The sequence below is a fragment of the Perca fluviatilis genome, chromosome 6 (genome assembly GCF_010015445.1).
Source record: "Perca fluviatilis chromosome 6, GENO_Pfluv_1.0, whole genome shotgun sequence".
Lineage (NCBI taxonomy): Eukaryota > Metazoa > Chordata > Actinopteri > Perciformes > Percidae > Perca > Perca fluviatilis.
In genome coordinates, this window is record NC_053117.1 from 10,944,745 (window position 1) to 10,968,680 (window position 23,936).

The 23,936-nt window shown below is 41.7% G+C and overlaps 1 protein-coding gene across 3 annotated transcripts in view; it reads right to left on the bottom strand.

Annotated features, from left to right (window-relative positions):
• The window catches only part of ppm1f (protein phosphatase, Mg2+/Mn2+ dependent, 1F), a 160,374-nt gene extending 136,914 nt beyond the window's left edge, over window positions 1-23,460 (bottom strand). For 2 of the 3 annotated variants that reach the window (XM_039802348.1, XM_039802346.1), the window contains exons 1-2: window positions 23,136-23,460; window positions 16,106-16,339 (exon numbers count right to left, since the gene is read on the bottom strand). In XM_039802348.1, the coding sequence (XP_039658282.1) occupies window positions 16,106-16,269 (164 nt within the window). In that variant the 5' untranslated portion in view covers window positions 16,270-16,339; window positions 23,136-23,460. The remainder of the gene's footprint in view (window positions 1-16,105; window positions 16,340-23,135) is intronic. The other variant, XM_039802347.1, reaches the window with a different exon arrangement.
• Between the last annotated feature and the right edge of the window lie 476 nt (window positions 23,461-23,936).

Below are 23,936 nucleotides of genomic sequence, written 5' to 3' on the forward strand. Positions count from 1 at the left end.
ATAAATCGCTGGTCAAATTGAGTTATTTTTTATGACTAAAAATATCCTTTTACAGCTTCTTAATTTAAATATTTCTAGTTTCTTCACTCCTCTGTGACATTAAATAAATATCTTTGAGTTGTGAACAAAACAAGTCATTTGAGGACATCATCTTGGGCTTTGTGAAACACTGATCGACATTTTTCAACATTTTCAGACATTTTATAGACAACAACTAATCACTTTTACGAAAAAATAATGGACAGATTAATCGACAATAAAGCACAAAGTTCCCTTGGCCTTTTGAAATTAAAATAGCCCCAGATACCCTTCAACATACCTAGATATTGGCATGGTTTTAAGTTGGTTAGCCGAATAGCTGGTTTGATTTGCATTGAGAGAGGATTTTATGGAAAGTAACCCATGCCAATCTCTAGGTATGGTGAAGGGCATGTGATGATGTGGGGTTATTTTAATTCCAAAAGGCCAAGGGTACTTTATCAGGATGCATAGTATCCTGGATCCATGAAATAACTGGCCTTTAAAAATAAAAATCTGCCTGCCTCTATGGGAATTTAACATAGGGGTGTACTTACTTTTGTTGCCAGCGGTTTAGACATTAATGGCTGTGTGTTGAGTTATTTTGAGGGGACAGCACATTTACACTGTTATACAAGTTGTACACTTAATACTTTAGCTAGCATATCTGATGTACTGGCTAGGTAGCTTTTTGGTAGGATTTAGGTAGTATTTTGAATTAATATTTGCTATTAAAAGCATAGATCATTTACCTCAGTAATATAATCAAAACTTCATTTGATGAGGTCCTTTGGGCTCAAATGCAGTACTGTCTTCAGTCTGTCTTCAATCAGCTTCAATCTGCTGTAGAATGTTGGATTCGAGAAATGATCTGTGCAGGGGGTGTGGCCTCAATAGCCCTGCAGTAGGTTAAGTAGTAGCCCAAACCATTGACCTTTAGCTTAATATATGAAGGTAGCTAGCATGCTGCCTTTGATTTACTATGGTTACGGTTATTGTTATATGCGTGCTAAGCTAACCATCAGCGCTGTCTATTGTTTCCAGCCTATCAAGAACAAGTGGTCTATACAATTAGCACACATACTGTAGGTTAATAGCAATGGGTTATGTATTACCCCAATTATATGAAAGGCAAAGGCTTCTGGATTATGCTTTTTATACCAAAATAAAATCTTGTATCATTCATTGAGTTTTATAATTGAATTAGGACAGAAAGGTCAGATTTGGCTTGGACAAAAGTCTTGTTGCATAAAAAAATACAGTAATGTACGGTAGAAATTATACTTTATTTTGAATACACAAACATGCTACAATAACAGAGGTCGACCGATTCATCGGTTTTGCCGATTAATCGGCACCGATAGTTGATTGGTGGAACTATCGTTATCGGCAAAAATCCATACCGATAGTTTTTCCTGGTTGCGTCCGTTGCTGGAGCGGCTGAGAAGCTCGCGCTGTCATTCATTACACAGTACACGAGAGCTGAGAAGGGTCTGCTGGCATCATGCATTACAATAGAGGCCTCTAGAGGCGAAATAAAAACTATCACTGATGCCTCGTGTTGTTTATTTTTGACACGTGTTACTGCGCGCTGCACGGAGAGCACATGCTGTGCGGAGAAGGCTGAAATCAGATGCGCGTTTAAAGCATCGACAGCAAAAAGGTATGTATACAGTACATTTTGTCATATCATTATAACGTTATTAATTTGTTGAATAGATGCTGCATTAGTAGAGAAAGAACAGCACAACAGTATGTTTGTTTGCTTTCATGGCTGAGATGACGCTAAACCTTAGTAGTAGGCTAACTTACCTCAAGCGGTTAAACACTGACAAAAATAAACGCAAGTCCGACCCAAATCGTCCACAATCCTAGTCTAGTGGCTGCCGCTGGAGAATTGAGATGTGTACAATCGACAGCGCATTCATTTTAAAATCCTCAGCGCAGGAGCATCAACAACTGCCCGAAAGCACGGTAGCGTATATGGTGGAGCGAGATAGAGAGTGAGTGAAGAGAGGGAGCGCCCAGCGGCGTTAGAACAAAGCCGTGACTCATTGAAATAAAACGTGTTTTCGCTGATTCATCTCTAGAAATGCGACTGTAGCAAGCATGTCACTATCACTAAAGTTATCCACATTTATATTTACACGCAACAAATGATATATCCAGCTTCAAAAAAGTCTAAAAGTCGGAAGTTAGAACGAATGCATTGTGCAAAGAGTGGTTGCTATGGAGACGATACACAGTGTTGAGTTGTCAATGGTTCTGTTCAGAGCCATAGAGATATCACTCTGGTTCTGTTGACAGTTGCGTTCCGTTGCTCTGATTGGTTGTAGGTCTATCCAATGAATGAGCATTATAATTCATATAAAGGACAAACTATTTACATTTCTTCAAAAAAGGCCCAAATGTATGCCAAATCTCAAAACAGTGATGCCATTCTTCTCTGTAGAAGGTTTCAGACTCACATTCTGACTAGAATCTGAGTAGGACCACATCAGGCTAGTTCTAAACAGTTCTACAGAGATGAATGGCGTCACTGTTTTGAGATTTGGCATACATTTGGGCCTTTTTTGAAGAAATGTAAATAGTTTGTCCTTTATATGAATTATAATGCTCATTATGTTTATTTTTGCACTGGATGACTCCAAATATGTAGGAGAACTGTTTTAGACAACACACATGCTTGTGTAGCATTGCTGTGGGTGTAATATCAATAAATAAGACATTATTATTTTGATTATTGGCAAAAGCATCTGGACTTTTTTTGAAAAAAATGTATGTATTTTGTCAACGGTTTTATCCAGTATCAATTCTAAATGCTATCGGTCGATTAATCGGTTATCGGCAAATACGGCCCAACCTAGCTATCGGTATCGGTAAAATCCACTATCGGTCGACCTCTACATCAGAGCATACGTAAAGTCATGGTGCCTTGGGAAAAGGAAAATGGTTTGGAAAACTACAGCCATACGTCTTGGGAATGACTCAAATAACTTATTGATGAAGTCATCTGGAATAGCAAAGAAAGCAGTCTTGCAAGACTCCCAGAGTTCATCAAGATTCTTTGGTTTCATCTTCCAAGCCTCCTCCTTCATTTACGCTAGACATGCTCAATAATGTTCATGTCTGGTGACTGGGCTGGCCAATCCTGGAGCACCTTGACCTTCTTTCCTTTCAGGAACTTTGATGTGGAGGCTGAAGTATGACAAGGAGCACCATCCTGCTGAAGAATTTGCCCTCTCTTGTAGTTTGGATTGTAATGGGCAGCAAGAATTTGTTGATACTACTGTTCTTATAGATACAGGGGTTTCTGGTGGCCAGCACAGAAAAAGGGCTGGCCCTGGAATGTCAAAGCAACAAACGGTCCTCTCGAACAGTTGTCTTACGGGGTCTGCCTGACATGGGCTTGTCATGAACTTCACCAGTTTCTTCAAATCTTTTTTTTATCCTCTCCACTTGACGTTTGGATACATTGAAGATGTCTGCCACCTCAGCAGCAGACTTGGTCTTCAGGCTCTTGATGATCAGCACTCTGTCGGTCTGTGGTTTAATCTTTGGCATATTGTGAGAGGTCAGGTTGCACTTCACATGAAGGTCTGGTGTGCTGGAGTTCTATTTACACACACCCGGGAATGTGTTAATTACAGTATTTGTCACAGGTGAAGCTCTAATCTGTGAATGGTTGAATCATTTAAAGACACGACAAGACTGTCAAAGCCAAATCTGTCCTAATTCAATGATAAAACTCAATGAAGGATACAAGACTTTATTTTGGTATACTAAGCATAATCCAGAAGCATTTGCCTTCCATATAAGCCATTTCTGATTCGAATTGATCAACTCCAAGTCAAGTTATTATTTGTTATTCCTACAACTTACATAAGCGACAAGACTTTTGGCACTGTGTATACACATACATATACACACACACACACACACACACACACACACACACACACACACACACACACACACACACACACACACACACACTTTATTGATCCCACGAGGGAAATTACAATTTAAATACTTTAAATACTAGCATAAGCCACATGTGTTGCACAGTGCTAGTACAAAGTCCCCACTTTATCCACCTCAACTTTCAACTGTCATTGGCAGGCCCCATCTTGCACTCAGCGCAATTGCCTTTGTACACAGACGCATGTAACATTCCTATTTTGCACCCCACGCACAGCAGACTTGTCCCTCCACAGACGCACGTCGGTAAATTAGGGAATGTATTTCCGCTCCTGGGGGCGGTTCAGCGAAAAGAGGAGACGTGTTCAGGCGCAAACGTTACGTGGTGCTATTTTGCAGTTTCAGAAAACAATTCCGCCACTGACCAGGAAAAACCTGGTCTAAAGTCAGTGGCGCTAGTCTAAAGTCAGTAGCGCGTTATTCAGATGCTATTTTAGGGGCGCATGCTTGGCCATAATGTAGCGTGTGCACAACGCGCATACACTTCTCTCATCTACAGCAGTTCACATTTTTGAAAACCATACATAATTACAAAGAAAAATATTACTGAAAATGCGCTTCAGGTGTTTGGATAGATCAGGAGGCATTTTACAGTACAATCCTCAAAAAGTCGCAGCATTCTTTGTGGCTTGTTGTGTTTTACACAACATTTCCATGAATCATGGATGTGTTTATGACATAAATGAGGAAATATTAGAGGACTTAAGGAGACATGATGTTGAACTACGGCGGGATTGGACACTCCGGCGGAATCTGGTCCGGGAGTGGCAATGCGCGATGCGCTCCTGGTGGAGCGGGTGGACGGAGATAGAGTTGGGGGAGGAGGAAGGGGCACAACAGGTGCAGGTGGTGCGTTTGGAGGCCCACGCTGCATGGCTGCAGCAATCCTCTCCAGACTTGAGGAGATGCGCCCGAGAGGCCGCAGCAACATCGCCACCCGGACAAGACGGGCATTTATTACTTTGCCGCATCCTGGACAGCTCTCGCTGGCATGCGCCAGGCAAATCCGCCGTCATAATAGCAATCCGTCATGGAACAAGCGCGCCTGCTCTTAAAGGGAATGTGAGATGACGCTCTGATTGGTTTATTGCACGTTACGCCCAAACCACACCTAGCTACTTCAGACCAATCATTTAAGATTTGCGTTGGGCGCAAGAGTCATTTATCCCGCCGGTATAATAGCAACAGCGCCCGAAATCCGCCCACAAAGCTACTTGCGTTTCACGTTTCACACTTGCGTTTCAGATCGTTATAATAGGGCCCTAAATCTGTATTGCTCCCATACAGCAGACCAAGACTGAATGAGAGGGGCAGTCCGCATCCATTCAGACTGAAGTTTCATTACGCACAAGGCTTTTCCCCATTTATTTGACTTTTTTTTTTTGGCACAAGCAGAACAGCCCTCCTTTCTAAAGCATTTATATTTCACATATTTGTTAGTGTCTTTTTACATAGGTTTTATTGTAATATACCTATTCTGTATTTAATTTGTTGACTGTAGCAGTACTTTGATTTGTTTATTCCCTTTTCTAATGTTTATTGTTTACTGTATGCACCTAAAACAAAAAGCAAATTCCAAAATTGTAAACTTGCTTGGTAATAAATCAGATTTTGATTGAGTCTTGCATATTTATTTCTTGCAACAAATAAAGTAGCCTGGGCAACGACCAGGAGGTCACATGTGTATGTAGTGTTTTAATCTGATCCAAATCCCCCAAAAACCCTATCATAACCCTAGTTATTATTTTCAAGATAAACCAAGTAACCCCCAGCCGCTAAAAAAGAAAAGAATAAAGACGATGGAAAAGAACGAAGCCGTAAGATCCAGTTCCCTTCAAAGAGCCGTAACTCCCATCACTATAATAAAATAATCTGACGGGCGGGTGTCCCTTGCATTTATTATGGTCATTAATTAATGCTATAAAGCAACATTGACTATTAACTTTTTTACCTTTAATGAACAGCTTCAAAATCATTTTGATGCTACACTGACTTGTAATAGGGAGAATGGTGCCTCTGTCATTCCCCCTGCCCAATCGCCTGCTGTCTTGCACTATATATGTCATTTTGGCAAGCTGGTCGGATCTCCAGGAATAAGTGCGTATGGCTTTACAGCACTACCACTGATTTTGGTAACACTGGATCTTATTTAATGGAGAAAATGTTTTCAGATTTTCACCCTGGTGGCCAATAAGGAAGTATTCTATTCTAACTCTCACTACATCCCTATAGAGAGGCGAAGAAATGGGGAGACTAATGTGTGAATGCTGATTCAGCAGCATTCACAGTATTGTTATCTGATTTTTTTATTCAACGGTCTTTTCCATACATTTTTTGGTCACCTCTAACTTCTGCATACGTGCTACAAAAACTTAACATTAAAAGTCAAAGGGAGCAGGCTTCAAATCCTTCTTCCATTTGAAAATTCTACTTCTTCTACATACTTTCACCTACAGACATTCCAACTTTAAACCATTCACAAAACATTCAGCTATTGAAAAAAATATATCTGCTGCTTAATATCTTTTACAGTTTTTGTGTAATCACGGTTTTAGTGCTTTTTTTAGACTTTTTCTGCGTTTATGAGGCCGCTTAGTGGGGGTGATGTCATAGCTAGAGGGCACTTCCCACAAAGCCAATCACACCGCCGTTTTACCAAGGACAGATATTTCATGAAGATGAAAAATGGAGAAAAGATACGCAGGTTATGGTTAGTGTACTCAAAATCATCCGATTCAGTCTTCTGTTTCTGCTGTACCTTATTTGGCAAGCGGACAAGTAGTCTCACTAACAGAGGTTTCAGAATGTGGGAATGAGTCACTCTCACACTCCAGGATCATGAAAAATCTAAAACACACCATGCCAATATGGACAGCTGGCGCGAGCTGGAGAAGCGCGTAAAAACGCACAGTACCATTGACAATACCTATCAAGAAATGCAAATGTTGAGAGAGAAAAAAAAAAGTGAAACGACGTCATGAAAACGTTAATTGCCATAGTCTGTCACCTTGCAGAACGAAACTTTGCTTTCTGTGGCCACAATTCCAACCTACATGAAACAAACAATGGAAACTTTCTACGTGTGGTGGAGCTGCTTGCAGAGTTTATGAGCGAGCATGTCAGACGAGCGGAGACAAAAGAGATTGCTGACCATTATCTGGGGAAAACTATACAAAATGAGCTGATCACTCTTATTGGAGACAAGACAGTGGAAGCAAAATACAAGGAGTAAAACAATCCCATTACTAGTCTGTGATAATGGACTGCACCCTCGACGCTGCACACATAGAGCAGCTCTCTGTGACACTACGCTTTGTCAAGTGCCAAATCGGTGCCGGGGCTACTGTTGGAGAGCATTTTGTCGGTTTCCTACCAGTGCTTGACACATCAGGCGCAGGGCTAACAGATGTTTTCTTGAAGCATTTGGAGAAGTTAGGCCTGGATGTCGAAAAATGCAGGGGACAGTCGTATGATAACGGTAGCAACATGTGGGGGAAAAATAGCGGTGTGCAGAAAAGGGTGCTTGATATCAACAAAAAAGCACTGTTCATGCCATGCGCCAGCCACAGTCTAAACCTCATCGTAGATGCTGCAAAGTCAACAGTGGAGTCTTTAAGCTTCTTTGGGGTGCTGCAATGTCTGTACACCATTTTCAGCTCCTCCACACAGAGATGGGAGATTTTCAAGACAAACGTACCACAGATGACCCTAAAGGCCATATCCAACACACGATGGGAATGCCGCGTGGAAAGTGTGAAAGTGCTGCGCTATCAGCTTCCTGCTGTCGGCAAAGCTCTTCTCTCACTGGTCGATCATTCAACAAAAAAAAGGTATGTACGAGTCGAGTGTGTGTTATTTTGCTTTGTGATAGTCTATGATTTTAGTGTGTTCGGCTACTTATTAGGGTGTTTTTAACCTATTTAAAAACTTAAACCAGACCCGGTGCTAGGATTATATTGAGCGGTTTCAGTACAATGGACAGTGGCGCATGGCATTGTAATGCGTCATTATAAATTGTTGAAATTTAAAAAACAACATTATTGTTATTATCCGGTGACAGTGAGACTGCGTCTGCTGCCAGAGGCCTTGAACAGGAGATAACGAGCTGGAAATTCCTGCTTACTATCATCATCTGGTACAACATTCTCCATGAGGTTAATCGTGTCAGAAAGCTACTCCAGAGCCCACAAGTTGGGATTGATGTGCCACAATACGCCCAGACAGATGCTAGAGACATCGCGGAAGAGATAGAGATGCCAACAATGGTCTTCCCCACTACACAAGGCCGAAAACCCAAACGCCAGTTTCCGTACGAGCCCCAAAATCCGGATCCTTCCTTGACAGTGACACCCGAGGAAAAGTTCAGGAGAGATGTTTTCCTCCCACTAGTGAACTCTGCCATTACAGGCAGTAGTGAGCGCTTCAAGTTGATGGAGACATTTCATGGTCTGTTTGGTTTCATTTATAGAAGAGAAGAAATGAAAAGGGTCGTGGAAAGTTACACCCTCAAAGAAAGCTGCACAAATATAGAAAAAACCCTCGGCGATGTGGACGCTGAGGACCTTGTGCGCGAGATCTCGGCTGCAGTCACTGCCGTGCCAGCAAAAGAAACCACTGGCCTGCAGATTCTGAGCTACATTTACAGAAACAATTTAGTTGAACTGTATCCAAACCTCAGCATTGCTCTCCAACTCATGATGACAGTGCCTGTGACTGTAGCGATCGGAGAAAGGAGTTTCTAATAAAAAAAGCTAATAAAAACACACCTAAGGTCAACAATGCTCCAGGAGCGGCTGTCAGCTCTCGCTCAGATTTCAATTGAGCACGAGGTGACAAAATCACTGGACAAAGATAAACTTATCAGGGCATTCTCAGCACTCAAACACAGAAGGGTGGATTTCTAAAAAGGGCTCAGGTGAAATATACGCCCGCTGCCCGGTGAGCGATCCACGGTGCTGAAAAAACGCGGAGCCCATCTTTATTTATGATAAGTTCGGTTCAGTGTCAGCCAGACACTTTTTCTTCTTTGCTTTTGTTAAATAATTCAAGTTGAGGGGATGTTTGAGCTTTTTTTTTTTTCAAAGTCCGTCCAGACAGCTGAAAATATACTGCGCAAAACAATTAAGCAGAGAAGTTGGCATCCATGAAAGGGCGAGGCTTATTCCAATGTAAAACGCTGTACAATTGTATATATTTTAATCAAATAAGGTTGGATTATTTCTATGTTGAGCTGCCTGTTCGTGAAGCTGAAAGTGCACGTAATAAAATAATATACCATTGATGCAAACCAACAGGAATGCTTTTTGTTTCTGCTCTATTATGTTTATGTTTTATGTGGGTAGGGCCCCATATTAGTTATTGAAACGGGCCCCCAGATGCTTAAGGCCGCCGCTGATCATGTATTGTTTTGGCTTTTTGAGGCCTCTTTGAAGGGTGGCTAAAAGGGCTATTTTGGTAAATCTCAGTATAGACGTTTATCAATAAACATGTGTTCTAATTAAACATCAAAGCTAGGGCAGGGCTTAAAAGGAACACGCCGACTTATTGGGAATTTAGCTTATTCACCGTAACCCCCAGAGTTAGACAAGTCCATACATACCCTTCTCATCTCCGTGTGTGCTGTAAGGCTTTCTGACGGCTCCAGTGGCATCAGCCCATAACAGAACATGCAGGTGAATGGTTCCAGTAGTCCTACTGCTCCGAATAAGTGACAAAATAACGCCAACATGTTCCTGTTTACATGTTGTGATTTGTAGAGTCACAGTGTGTACAAAAAACAACGCAACATGAGACACAGCCATCTTCTAACAGTAAACAAACCGGGAACTATATTCTCAGGCGGAAGAATATAGTACTTGGGCGGAGTGATATGCTCGCAGCACACAATAGGAACATGTTGGCGTTATTTTGTCACTTTTGTCACAATAGGCTAGTTGGAACCAGTTACCTGCAGGATCTGTGCTGGGCTAAGCTAATGCTGGAGCCGTCAGACAGCGTTACAGCACGCACGGAGATGAGAAGGGTATGTATCGACTTGTCTTACTCTGGGGGTTACAGTGAATAAGCTAAATTCCCAATAAGTCGGCGTGTTCCTTTAATTACAGCTGAAAGGACCAGCTGCTGTTCTCCTTTACCATAACACTGCACTTTTCCCAGACATCAAAAATTACAATTACAATAACACATCATTAAAATTGATTCATATTATTATAAATGCAGTATATTGTGTGCATTTGTGTTTGCGTTCCTGTATTTGTAATAATAATAAAAGTACATTTCAGTAAACTTAAGGTCATATACGAATTTACAATCCATATGCATTTCCCATGCCTTAACTTATACTCTTCTTTTTTAACATGCTTGTAATTAATGCATTTTATGGCAACTAATGTAGCTCAGCGCAAATTCTTTCAGGAAGACCTAACAATAAATCGGTTCTCTCCCTAAAGCGAATCAGCGCTGGAGGCTTTAACCTTTCTGATAAGCCAATCAGAATCGGCCACGGATTCCATAGGCCAATCACAGCGTCACAACACTGCTTTAAAATCTGCTTCTCTCCCTGTGCTATTACTCATCGCATATTGCCGTACCAGCAGAGATGCCGCGTCATGCCGGCCTGAGTTGCCATACTGGCAGAGATGCCGCGTCATGCCGGCCTGAGTTGACGTACCGGCGGAGATGCTGTGTTATCCTGGCCTGAGTTGCCGATGCTGGCTCGAGCTGCCGATGCTGGCACGAGTCGCCCTCGACCGAAACACGGGAAGTATTTTGCATGCTGTTCTGGGGACAGATCACTGCATTTGTTTTCTTTTTCCAGATCCATGGAGATAACGTGTATGCCGGCCTGAGTTGCCGTACCGGCGGAGATGCCGTGTTATCCCGGCCTGAGTTGCCGTACCGGCGGAGATGCCGTGTTTTCCCGGCCTGAGTTGCCGATGCCGGCCTGAGTTGCCGATAACCGGAATACGGGTATATTTCGCTTTTCTAATTACAGATCATTATTGCAGTTAGGTAAGTATATTTTCTTTCTTCTATCACTAATTCTTGTAACGTTGTGGGGGATTGTCTTGGCTTCCTTACCCTTTAAAAATTATTTTATAATGATGGAGTCTAAAGACTGTACATTTTATTACGCTTATGTACACTTTAAATTCATGTTGAACTATCTACAGTAAGGCCTCCTACTAACTCCCTCGCGCCTCTGTTCATTATTCCGGGGGATTGTCCCTTGTCTAAAGGTTGGTTTAAGCAACATCTGGAGTTGATTCTCCTCAAATCTGGCATTTCACTGCAGCATTATTCAGGGCATTCATTCAGGATAGGGGCTGCAACCACGGCAGCCACTAAAGGAATTTCTTCGGCTTACTTTTCATACATTGTCCCGACGTCAACTTCGTCCTCACCAATCACGATCCCTAAAGTCGTAAGCTTGCATATAACTGGTGGTGGTGTTTCATTTGGGCCTACGGGAGGCATGTCTCACATCTACGGAGGTATCCCGTTTATATAAAACTAGAGAATAATTATAATAGTAAAGGAGATGGTTTTATTTAATGTACCAGCTTAATTGCCGTAACGGCGGAGATGCCTCGTTTTCCTTCATGTTTACGGCCCGAGTTGCCATACCGGCATATAAACGGTGGGGGTGCGTTTCTTCAGTTTAGCCGTTCACTTCGACGGAATTATTCCGTTCGTATTGCTCTAAAAATAGATAGCCTAATCAAATCTAACAGATTTTAATTAAAATTAATACGGAAAAGTGTGTTCTATTTTCTTCATGTTCCTTCCCTCTATTCAGTCACATTTTTGGGGGTTACAGCATGGTTCCCTACCCCTATATTAAATGTATTAATATAACGATGGAGTTCAATCTCCAATACTCTGTACCACTACATGCTCTTGTACATTAAACCTTTTGCATATCTGCAAACAAGTCTCTCCTGGTTGAAATGTAGCTCAGCGCAAATTCTTTCAGGAAGACCTAACAATAATCAGTTCTCTCCCTAAAGCGAATCAGCGCTGGAGGCTTTCACCTTTCTGATAAGCCAATCAGAATCGGCCACGGATTCCATAGGGCAATCACAGCGTCACAACACTGCTTTAAAATCTGCTTCTCTCCCTGTGCTATCAGCTGTCATTTCAGGAAAGGCGTTCAACCCTCCTCCTCCCCTTCCACCTCCTGTCATACCAGTACCTCCTCGATCTGGTCTTCCGGCCCTTCTCCGCCACCACCGGTGTCTGGATTCCATCGGGGGGTTACAGCATGGTTCCCTACCCCTATATTAAATGTATTAATATAACGATGGAGTTCAATCTCCAATACTCTGTACAGCTACATTCTCTTGTACATTAAACCTTTTGCATATCTGCAAACAAGTCTCTCCTGATTGAATTAATTGCAGTTGGTAACAGAGCTTATTGAGATGAGTTAGTGCAGTTTCTCTCACACACACACACACACACACACACACACACACACACACACACACACACACACACACACACACACACACACACACACACACACACACACACACAAAGATCGAAGCTGGTAACTTCATAACAGGAAAGCCAAGATGAGCCAGGATTTAAAAAAAATTAAAGCCTTAACAGTAACTGTATGTTTATGTTTTAGGCAATTAATCCTGGACCAAGTTTTTCAGTATTACAGCCCTAGAAAGTAACTGTACCCTTACAGAAAGCTCAGGATGACCATTTGTTTTTCAAATAAAAGCCCCCAAAAGCCACTGCATGTTAACAGAAAACTAGGGATGGACCTACTTCTTCAAATAAAAGTGCTTATAATTCAACTCTTGTTTCAACAAAGAATAAGGATCATGCCATTGTTTTTATGTACACATTGTCTCATGGACATAGTACGTATGTTTAACAAAATAAGTTTTTCCCGGTCAGTGGCAGAATTGTTTTCTGAAACTGCAAAATAGCACCAGGGAACATTTGCGCCTGAATATGCCTCCTCTTTTCGCTGAAAGAGCGCAAATTCATTCCCTAATTTACGACGTGTGTCCGTGAAGGGAAAAGTCTGCTGTGCGTCGGGTGCAAAATAGGAATGATACATGCATCGGTGTACAAAGTCAATTGCGCTGGGTGCAAGATAGGGCCCACAATCTCCTCCAGCAGTTAGCAGTTAGTTGGATACAAGTATCCCATTTCAGCACCAGTCTGTGTTAACACAGCACACCTCCACGAGTCTTACCCGGCGACAGAGCAGCAGGCCTGGTAGCTGGATAGTCGGTACACTGTTGTTCAGCCAAAAACACAGCAGTCTATGAACTCGCATGGAAGTTGGATGTAGTCCAGTTTGTTGTCTAATGAGCGGACACTTGCAAGCAGGATTGATTGAACAGGTGGCCGGCTAGCGTTGGCTTTCCACTGAGCTAGAACCGCTGTCGAGGTCCCTTTCCCCGGCTAGCGGCATCAGGCAACACCACAGGCTGAGGTGCTGGGCTCCGTAGCAGGCGAAGCGCGCATAGTGTGTCGAGTATTCCGTCTGTAATAGCTTAATTACCCCAATCACCGACAGCCCACCGCCAATCACCAATGAGAAACCTATGAGATACTTAGTAACATACTACATAATATAATTTCACCAATCAAGATTTATTAGTTACTTATTAGTAAGCGGACGAAGATGGATGGAAGATTTATTAGTTACTCCATAACCATATACAAGTAGACCATAAATGTTATACAATTACTGCTATCACTCCTAACATTGAATTGAAAACAAACCGTTGTACAGGAGGCATAGCCCATAGAAACTTCTTCCACCTGAAAATACATTGTTTGGCTCATCACTACCTTCTAGATTACAATAAATTATTATTACTGTGTAGAGGAGTGGATGAATGGCTGTACGCGTAGTGAAACTACTATACAAATGTTTTCTTATATCCTGTCCAATATTTTGTGCCCATATATTTGCTAGTCTAACCAACAGGAGGCAAAGAGAGCTAATATCTAGAGCTTAGATATGCCTAAGTACTTCTGTGTTAAAGATGAGAGTCAGACCAGGTTAACATGTAGCCTTCTTCTGATTACTGAAGGGAAATTAAGTAGTTTAAGTAATGATTTACTCATAAAGCAACTTTAAATAGGCCTAAAGCAACTACTAAAAAAAAGCAGAGATTGAAGCCTGACAGAGACACAATTATAGGCTAATAAATAACATGGGTCAGATATTTTAGATATGCTTTTAAAAATTTGACATGGGTGACATTGCATTATGTCAGTTGCCATCACATCACATAAATAGCCTAACTATTACCTTTATCTTACGTTAATCAGCACCTGGCCTTTCTAAAACCTTTTAGTTTTCTAGCCATTCCACCGCTTTTCTAACTGCCCCCAACTAATGGGAAGGATGGCAGGTGTGATAGGCTAGCCTATTGACACCAGGTATGGGCAAGTTAATTCCAAAATGTAATACATTATTGATTACTAGTTACTGTCATTTGAGAGTAATTAGTTATATTACAATATTACTGTTTCTGAATTGTAATGACTACTTTTGCGTTACTTTTGAGTTACTTTCACCAAAATAAAAGCGGGAGTATTCTTGGCAGGTAGCTTGTAAATTTCACCACGGGGTCAACAAAGTCTCATCTTTATCCACTTTAATACATCATAATTTATTCATATTATTTTGTATTATTAAATGACGCTGCAAAGTAACTAAAGCTATACAATAAATAGTTAAGTAAAACGTTCAATAGCCTACTTTACTCTGAATTGTGGTGGACTAGAAGTAGCCTAATAAGTAGGAGAAAATGAAAAATACCCAATTAAAATTGAATCAAAGTAGCCGACGGTAGTATACCGACGGCTATACTTACTTTCCACCGCTGATAAAATGTAATATTAGCCTACGTGTAGCAAGACTAAACATTAATTCTCGACATGTGTCAGTTGCTCGGTCACATTGCTGTCGCCACTGACAGGACACAGATGTTGTCAGTTACCGTCTGGTTCTGGCTTTGACCACGGGGAACAGTGACGGGACAGCTCGCTTCAACGCAGCGTAAACAACTCCGGAAAATATTGTCCGTGTCGCAAATGTATCTCTGCAGTCAGTTCAACCACTGAATTGTAACGCGTTACTCCCATCATCCATTTGTTTTTAATATCATTATGTTTCGGGGGGTGGGGAGTATTTGTTTATGGGACTGTGTTTGTTACCTGTTGCCCCTTGGTGACTGATGTCGATGTCTGTCTTGCACACGACAGTACGTCTATGTGAGGTAGTCTGGACATGTGGAGGAAAGGCCATCTCTCCTGTTAAGAAATCGTTCCGAACCTTTTTTTGAGGCGGTTCAGCCATGACATGCAAGCCTACAGTTCTTCGGACAGCCTAGCTTGCTGAGGCACTGTGACTGAATTGAATTAAACGCGCGAAGCATTTGGCTAGGAGAGGCAGGTGGGCGGAGGGTTAAAATGCAGCGCTCTGATTGGCCGAAAGCTTTTCACTCCTCTGCTCAGCGGCAGAATCAACGTCATAGATGTAGATTGCATAGAAACTGAAACCGGAGAAATGCGAGATGCAACAAAATGCGTACCTAGAGAGCAGCGAATCGTACAAGCGTACTTAAGGGTCAAAATGCGTGCCGAGTACGCAAAATGCGTACATGTTGGCAGGTCTGATATTCTCCGATCTCAACAAATGTATCCCGGTGGTACACATGTGCGGTAGTTTGAATGCACATAATTGTTGTAAAAGTTTTCTGCTGAAGTTTTTTTTGCTTCAGCAAGCTTCGGGTAAAGACGACAGTCCAACCCCCTATGGGCTGTAGTCCATTGCCTCTGGGCAAAAAGAATCTTCAAATGACGCAAAAATCTTTGATTTCCGTGATCAGAAGATTTTTTTCCAGACCCACAATACAGAGATCTCCCGTCTCAGGGGGACATGAAGGAGGGAAGCACGGTCATTCGAAAATATTACCGTGTTTCTACTGATACAAAGCTTAATGCTAAATCTGTGAAGTATCCCTTTAACAGTCTATGGTCTTAAAGTTTAGTTCAGCTCGCTAGTGAACTGAGAACAGAGATGGTCATTCGTCAACAGTCAACCACTCCCTCCCAGTCATACCTGGCAGCAAGTAGCCTCAGGCCCAGCTCCAGACTCTCTCCATGTAGCTCCTCCAGGGACACTTTGCGGCTCATGGGTCTGACAGGCAGTGGACTGCCTTCCTCCAGAGCTGCCGGGAACTCCTCCACAAACCTCCCCAAGAAGCACCTGGCCTCCTCCTCCATCTCGCTGATTCTGGCTGCAGTAAGCTCTCAAGTTAACAGCGGGTCAGGGCTCACAGGTCTCAAGTGGAGACTTAAGGCAGAGAAAGCAGGTTAAAATATTATTCAATTAATATTATATTGTTTTAACCTAAAGTCACCTTTAGTCATAGCAGCACACAAGGAAATTCAACTAAAAGTCACCTACTGATGGATCTTAAACTTTGACTTACTATCTCAAACTTTTAAAGTATAAGCAGTGTTGTAATGTAACAAAGTACAAACACTTCATTACTGTACTTAAGTAGAATTTTCACGTATCTGTACTTTTGTTTCTGATATTATTTCTATATTAAAATTTAAAATCAGAAAATGACTTTTGATACTTAAGTACAGTAAATATCAGATAAGATATTTACTCAAGTAATATCGTAAAATGTAATTTTCTGGTAAGATCCTTGTACTTTTAAAAAAGTTCAAGTCCTACATTACACAATAATAAAAGTCATCATTTTTAAGAAGTATACATTTCTTCCAACCATTTGTTAAATTAAGAGTCAATGTAGATTTACATATTGCAATAACATCATAATCCTACGATGAATCATTGTGAAAACTAAACTTTCTAGATGTTGTGCTGTTACTTTGGCCAGGTCATCATAAAAAAGCGAATTAGTACAGTCATGATTTCGTCCAGGTTGACATTAGTTAAGCTTAAAACTTTGCATTGTTTAGCTTTTCATATACAGTACAGGCCAAAAGTTTTGACACATCTTCTCATTCAATGCGTTTTCTTTATTTTCATGACTATTTACATTGTAGATTCTCACTGAAGGCCTCAAAACTATGAATGCACACATATTGAATTATGTACTTTAAGGAACACGCCGACTTATTGGGAATTTAGCTTATTCACGGTAACGCTAGGGTTGGGTACCGAAAGTCGGTGCCAATAGGGAACCGGTGCCGACGTAAACGGTAGTAACGAGACCGAATAAGAACGAAAGTTTCGGTGCCTCATTTCGGTGCTTGACTTTACACTACACCTGACAGCATGTAACGTTACCCTACCTTTAGCTAGCAGCTGGATTAAACACCGGTAAAATGCTGACAGCTAACGTTAAACAGTGTAAAGTGTGACTGTATTTCACTGTGGAGGACTTCAACAGCGGGATGCAACAGTCTGCAATGCAGCGCAGCAGCTGCCGTTGTCGGAATTAAACAACACAGACGGTGCGTTCACTCGCAGCTGCCGTTGTCGGAATTAAACAACACAGACGGTGCATTCACTTAAAACAGGTAGCCTCGTGGTGCATTCACAGTAATTGTAAAATACCCTTTTCCCATCTGGGGTTCAACAGCAATATACTGGTGAAATAAGTTATTGTTATAGTTATTACATTATTATTAAATCTTTAAGTTTGACCATGGCCTTAGCAATAAACAAGTCACTGACTGTTGTTTACTACCCTTATTTTTTTTCTTCTTCTTTTTTTTTAACTTTATTGAAGAGTACCGGTTCAGGCACCGGCACCGTTTTAAAAGTATCGATTTAGCACCGGAATCAAGAAAAAAAAAAAAACGATACCCAACCCTAGGTAACGCCCAGAGTAAGACAAGTCGATACATACCCTTCTCATCTCCATGCGTGCTGTAAAGCTGTCCGACGGCTCCAGCGGCTCCAGCGGCATCAGCCCATAACAGAACAGGCAGGTGAATGGTTCCAGTAATCCTACTGCTCCAAATAAGTGACAAAATAACGCCTACATGTTCCTATTTACATGTTGTGATTTGTAGAGTCACAGCATGTACAAAAAAACAACACAGCCATCTTCTAAACGTAAACAAACCGAGACCTATATTCTCAGGCGGAAGAATATAGTACTTGGGCGGAGTGATATGCTCGCAGCAAGCCTGTCTGAGAATATAGTTCCCGGTTTGTTTACGGATAGAAGATGGCTGTGTCTCATGTTACGTTGTTTTTTTGTACACGCTGTGATTCTACAAATCACAACATGTAAACAGGAACATGTTGGCGTTATTTTGTCACTTTTGTCACAATTCGGAGATGTAAGCTAGTTGGAACCAGTTACTTGCAGGATCTGTGCTGGGCTAAGCTAATGCTGGAGCCGTCAGACAACAGCGTTACGCACACCTTATGGTATGAGAAGGCGAAAGCAAAATTCCAATTTGTCCTTTCGTCTTTAATTTTTTAAAGCCGAAATCTAAAAAAAAGTGTGAAATAACTGAAAACATGTCTTATATTTTAGATTCCTCAAAGTAGCCACCCTTTGCTTTTTCGATAGCACTGCAAACCCTTGGTGTTCTCTCAATGAGCTTCATGAGGTAGTCACCTGAAATGGTTTTCACTTCACAGGTGTGCCTTGTCAGGGTTAATTAGTGGAATTGTTTCCCTTATTAATGGGGTTGGGACCATCAGTTGTGTTGTGCAGAAGTCAGGTTGATACACAGCCGACAGCCCTATTGGACAACTGTTAGAATTCATATTATGGCAAGAACCAATCAGCTAAGTAAAGAGAAACGAGTGGCCATCATTACTTTAACAAATGGTCAGTCAGTCCAGAAAATTGCGAAAACTTTGAATGTGTCCCCAAGTGCAGTCGCACAAACCATCAAGCACTACAATGAAACTCGCTCACATGAGGACCGCCCCAGGAAAGGAAGACCAAGAGTCAACTCTGTTGTGTAAGGGCTATTTGACCAAGAAGGACAGTGATGGAGTGCTGCGCCAGATGACCCGGCCTCCACAGTCAACGGACCTGAACCCAATCGAGATTTGGGGTGAGCAGGACCGCAGAGTGAAGGCAAAAGGGCCAACAAGTGCTAAGCATCTCTGGGAACTCCTTCAAGACTGTTGGAAAACCATTTCAGGTGACTACCTCTTGAAGCTCATCAAGAAAATGCCAAGAGTGTGCAAAGTAGTAATCAGAGCAAAGGGTGGCTACTTTGAAGAAACTAGAATATAAGACATGTTTTCAGTTATTTCACACTTTTTTGTTAAGTACATTGTTCATTCATAGTTTTGATACCTTCAATGAGAATCTACAATGTAAATAGTCATGAAAATAAAGGAAACCCATTGAATGAGAAGGTGTGTCCAAACCTTTGGCCTGTACTGTAGCTAGATGTCTAAACTCTGGGACAAGGCCGTTATGTTTAAATAACTGCCATGCTGATTCCAAACAGACAGCTTTGTCAAGGCAGTTTGAGCTTCAGATAGCTTTTACACAGTGGACATCGTTAATGACAAATCGTGTTCCTCTATCAATGTGCACACACGTATTGTTTATATCACAAACACGGTCGGTCAGTGAAGGCGCAGTTGCAGGGGTAGCGGTCGTTGCCGGTAACGTACTCGTATGACAGAGTGCACGGACCAAAGCTTTGTGACTAGCATCTAATGACTAGCAAGCACTTTCTTACCGCTGCTGCCGTACAGTGTCTTCCTTGAACATACGCTGCAGAAGCAAGCACATGGCTCCCTCTTGTCCTCTATTCATGCCCAGTGCCATTGTTTTTAACTCCTTTCTCAGCTAAAGCTGTATCTACATGCTCCAAGTTTGATATACTTTGCCTCCATTTTTTTATCTGCATTACCATGGAGACCACACTGCACTCTCGCTTTTCGGCAAAGACCCGCCCTACATTGCATTGATTGGCTAGAACTCTTTTCATTGGTAGGTGGAAGTTCGATGATTGGTTAAACCCAGCGCATCAAAAACAAATCCCATGTGGACTTTTTAATTACACACGTCTTGTGTAGGCTATGAAATGTCTGTATCGTCACTGCGCTGCATTTTTATGAACTATGATAATGTGGCCATGGGTCACATCTCTTGCCCAGGTCCAGCAGGCACCGGTGCGACCTAGGAAAAATCAATTCTGAGACATAAACTTAACGTGCACATCATGGGCATTACAGGGGGCTTTAGTAACATGACCTTTAACGCGTTATTATAGATCCCATGAGGATCGTTAGTTTGCAGTGTGTTTAGCGATTGTTGCTTTGTTTAGCGTAATTCTAAGCCAATAAAGTGTGTTCAGTCGGGTGGAGAGGACGGCAAGGTAGTGTTATTTTTTGGCAGTTCCTACCGTAACTCTAAGCCTAGGAAGTGTGTCTGTCCTTCGGGTGGAGAGGACAGCTGACAGTTGGGTACAAAGCTCCGTGTGAGCACGGGCTTTTATGACTGTCAATATTGCCCGCATCAAATGTTATCTACTCCGCTGTGCTGTGAAGTAACGTTAATGTCTGGCTATGTAAGACAAGCGTCTAGCAACATTGTTGTGGCTGCTGTGGTCTCAGCCTGGCAACCAGTGATGCCACGTAACGCGTTACTTGTAACGTGTTACTCTAATCTGACCACTTTTTTCAGTAACGACTAATCTAACGCGTTACTATTTCCAAACCAGTAATCAGTTTAAAGTTACTTATCCAAGTCACTTTGCGTTACTATTTTTGTCATTTTCCTTAGTAAAAATATATATTTTTGCTTTCTTCTTGCGTCTCGGGGAGTGAAGTCACGTATGCGACAAGTCACGTTTTCAGCATGAGGACAGGTCACGTTTTCAGCATGTGGACAGTTCACGTGTACCATGCAGCGACACAAACGTGAACAACAATGGAGGGAGGAGAGAGAGATGCGCGCGTTCTAGCTGGAAATACAGTCACTATTTTGAGTTTGTGTCAGCTAAAGACGGCAATATTAAGGTTCGTTGTACACTCTGTGCTGGTGGCGACAAAGTGCTATCTAGCTACGAAAACACTACGTCAAATTTGAAGAAACATTTGGAGTCGCAGCACTGCAGTCAAACGTACAGAGCAAGTCCCAGCAGGTGGTGCAAAGCAGAGAGCAGGAGGTCCCCCACCACCCAAACAACAAAAGCTGGACATCGGTGCAAAACCAGTAAGTGGGGGAGAGATGAAGTTGGTCGGGCAGTAGGCCTATGTTGTAGCGGAAATGCTGCCCTTAAACACAGTTGACTCGCTCTCTTTTGTGCCATAATAAACCAGATCCCTACTACTGGCAACGCCGAGCTGCCTCACAGTAAACCGGTTGTCATTTTTATGTTGAGGCTGTGGGGGTGTTGTCGGCAGTTGCTGAATGTAACTAATAAAGTAACTTGTAATCTAACTTCGTTACTTTTAAAATCAAGTAATCTGTAAAGTAACTAAATTACTTTTATAATCAAGTAATCTGTAAAGTAACTAAGTTACTTTTTCAAAGTAACTGTGGCAACACTGCTGGCAACATCCGTGAACTTCGAGTCTGGGGAGTAGGGGGTGGGGGAGATCACTCTCTCCAGTATTTTGAATTTGTACTGCAGTAACTATTTTAAACACTACCTTTCAGTATTACATGTTGCATCTTTAATACGAACCTCGACACAGTTGTTGCCCATTGTCCACTGAGGCTCTGTGACGATTTTGGAGTCAATCGGCCAATAGGTGGCGCCGTTTTAATTTAAAAAAATGATTAGCTAAAAGTGATATATTTAAAAACCTACTTTTTCAACCTCTTCCTACCGTAAGTCCGACCTGCATTGAAATTTGCATGTAGTATCTGTGGATCCTCCTGATAAAAAGTTATCAAAATAATGAGACAAAAAACTTCCTGTAGGTAGCAGTCAAAACAGGAAGTGTTGTATATCATGTGAAAAATTACGATTAACACGAAACTCAAAAGGAGTGCTTCCCCATGGTCCACTGAGCCTATGTGCAAAATATGGAATAGATCAGCCACTAGATTGCAGGTTTTATTATTATTTTGAGGAGGCGCTGGGTGGCCTTTTTGTTGCAAAATTATGAAATATCCTACAATTATTTTTCAGAACTACTCTTCTCTCAACCTGCAACATGCATCCCGCATATGGGCAAGCAGCAAGCATCTTGCATCACCACTAGGCCTGCTGGGGGCGACTTGCGCTGGGGGGCTTGGACCCCCTTCATAACTGCTTGCAGTTCTAGTTTTAGGTTGTTTTTAGTATTAGGAGTAAGGTTTTTTTTCCCTCTATTTTCTACTGTATCATAATCTGCTGTAATGGTACGGTTTTATGTCTTTTGGTTGGTTGCTTTGAAGTTGGAGGTCTTAGAAATGTATTTACTCCACTGCACTCATATTTATCGCTCTTAAAAAGGGCATCTGCCAAGTCCTATTGTCATCTGAAAGAAGTGCATCACCGTGACCTAACTGTTCAGTTCCCCCAGTTGCATTTCAATTGGCTGTTCACTTCATAATACAGCCATGGTTCAGTCAGTCAGTTCATGGTTGCTGAAAGCACCCAGCATGCACCCCTGACTTTTTGATGTATTTGTGCTCATGAGAGAGATGAAAAACAGATAGAAAGCCAGCGAGCAGCCATCACCTTTTTAACTAGAAGTGGTTACTTTAGTCAAAGATTGAGCGGTATGTTTACGTTTGAAGTGTTAATAGCATGGAAAATAAATTTCTTCTAAAATCCATAGACAGAACGACTTAGGAAGGGCCCTGCAAACTATTGTGCCACAATATATTTAAACGTCAGAAGAACAGACTACAACCCACTCAACTTTACAATGGTGTTATTTTCTACTTTGCTTTGACAAACAGTAAAAACTAAATCGATTGTAAGAGATGTTATCTTTCAGTCGGCGGTGTTGACGACAGCGTTCTCATGGTTGACACGTTAACTTTACACTGACATGATTAGTTCAGAAATTATAACTTCGAGCTCGACGAGCAGGGTGCGGTTTCTTCATTTTACCTGGAGCTAGCTAGCTAAACTAGAACAATCAGTTGGCATTAGCCTATACAATCAAACTGGCAGCCGAGGGAAACGCCCTTTGACGAGACATAGAGTAAACGAGATTCATTGATAAAGCACACACAAACCTGCGCTGGTAGACCTGATGGTTCAAAGAGTAGAACTTCTGTTAGTCATTCACATAGGTACATCCAAGTCTCTTCATTCCGTGCATACGTTTCCCTAACGTGCTTCCTTTCATGCAGGGAGAGAGGAAACGAGTGCTTTTAGAGGGATGAGATTTTCTTTAATTTAATTTTGATCTATTGATGTATGTATCTTTATGCATTGTCAATAAAGCTGTTTATATTGTTGTTGAGGAATGCAAACTCAATATTTCTACGAGAAATTGTAATGTACTGAATTGTTTTTAATAAAAAAAAATGTAATTTCCTTTGAAGCGTCACGTGAAGCAACGATGTCATGAGCGCAGCGACGTTTGTGATGACGGTAGCGCCTGTAGCCGCTCACGCCACGCCCTTTGTTTTATTCGCCTTCAAAATAAAAGCTCATTTTCTATAGTTCTTTGCAAAAAATGAAAGTCCATTTATCTATATTTCTTATTTAACAGCTCACTGAGAACATTGAAACAAGCCACAATAAGATGTAATTGATTAAACTGAATTGCCACTGATTGCTTCACACCCATACTGTGAGTATATACCTACATAGCAACAACTATGTCTTGATCTTACCATACTGTGTCCCCTGTTGATAAATCTTTTGGGCGTTATCCAGGGGAACGCAGTCAATAGGCTCGTTCGAGATGAGCCAGATCTGCGCGGAATCGATCACCGACGATCGGCACCCAATGCAAGCCGGTTCATGGCCGTTATATACTAGATTTATATATTTTTTATTTTTTATTTTATTTTAATTAACAGAACAGG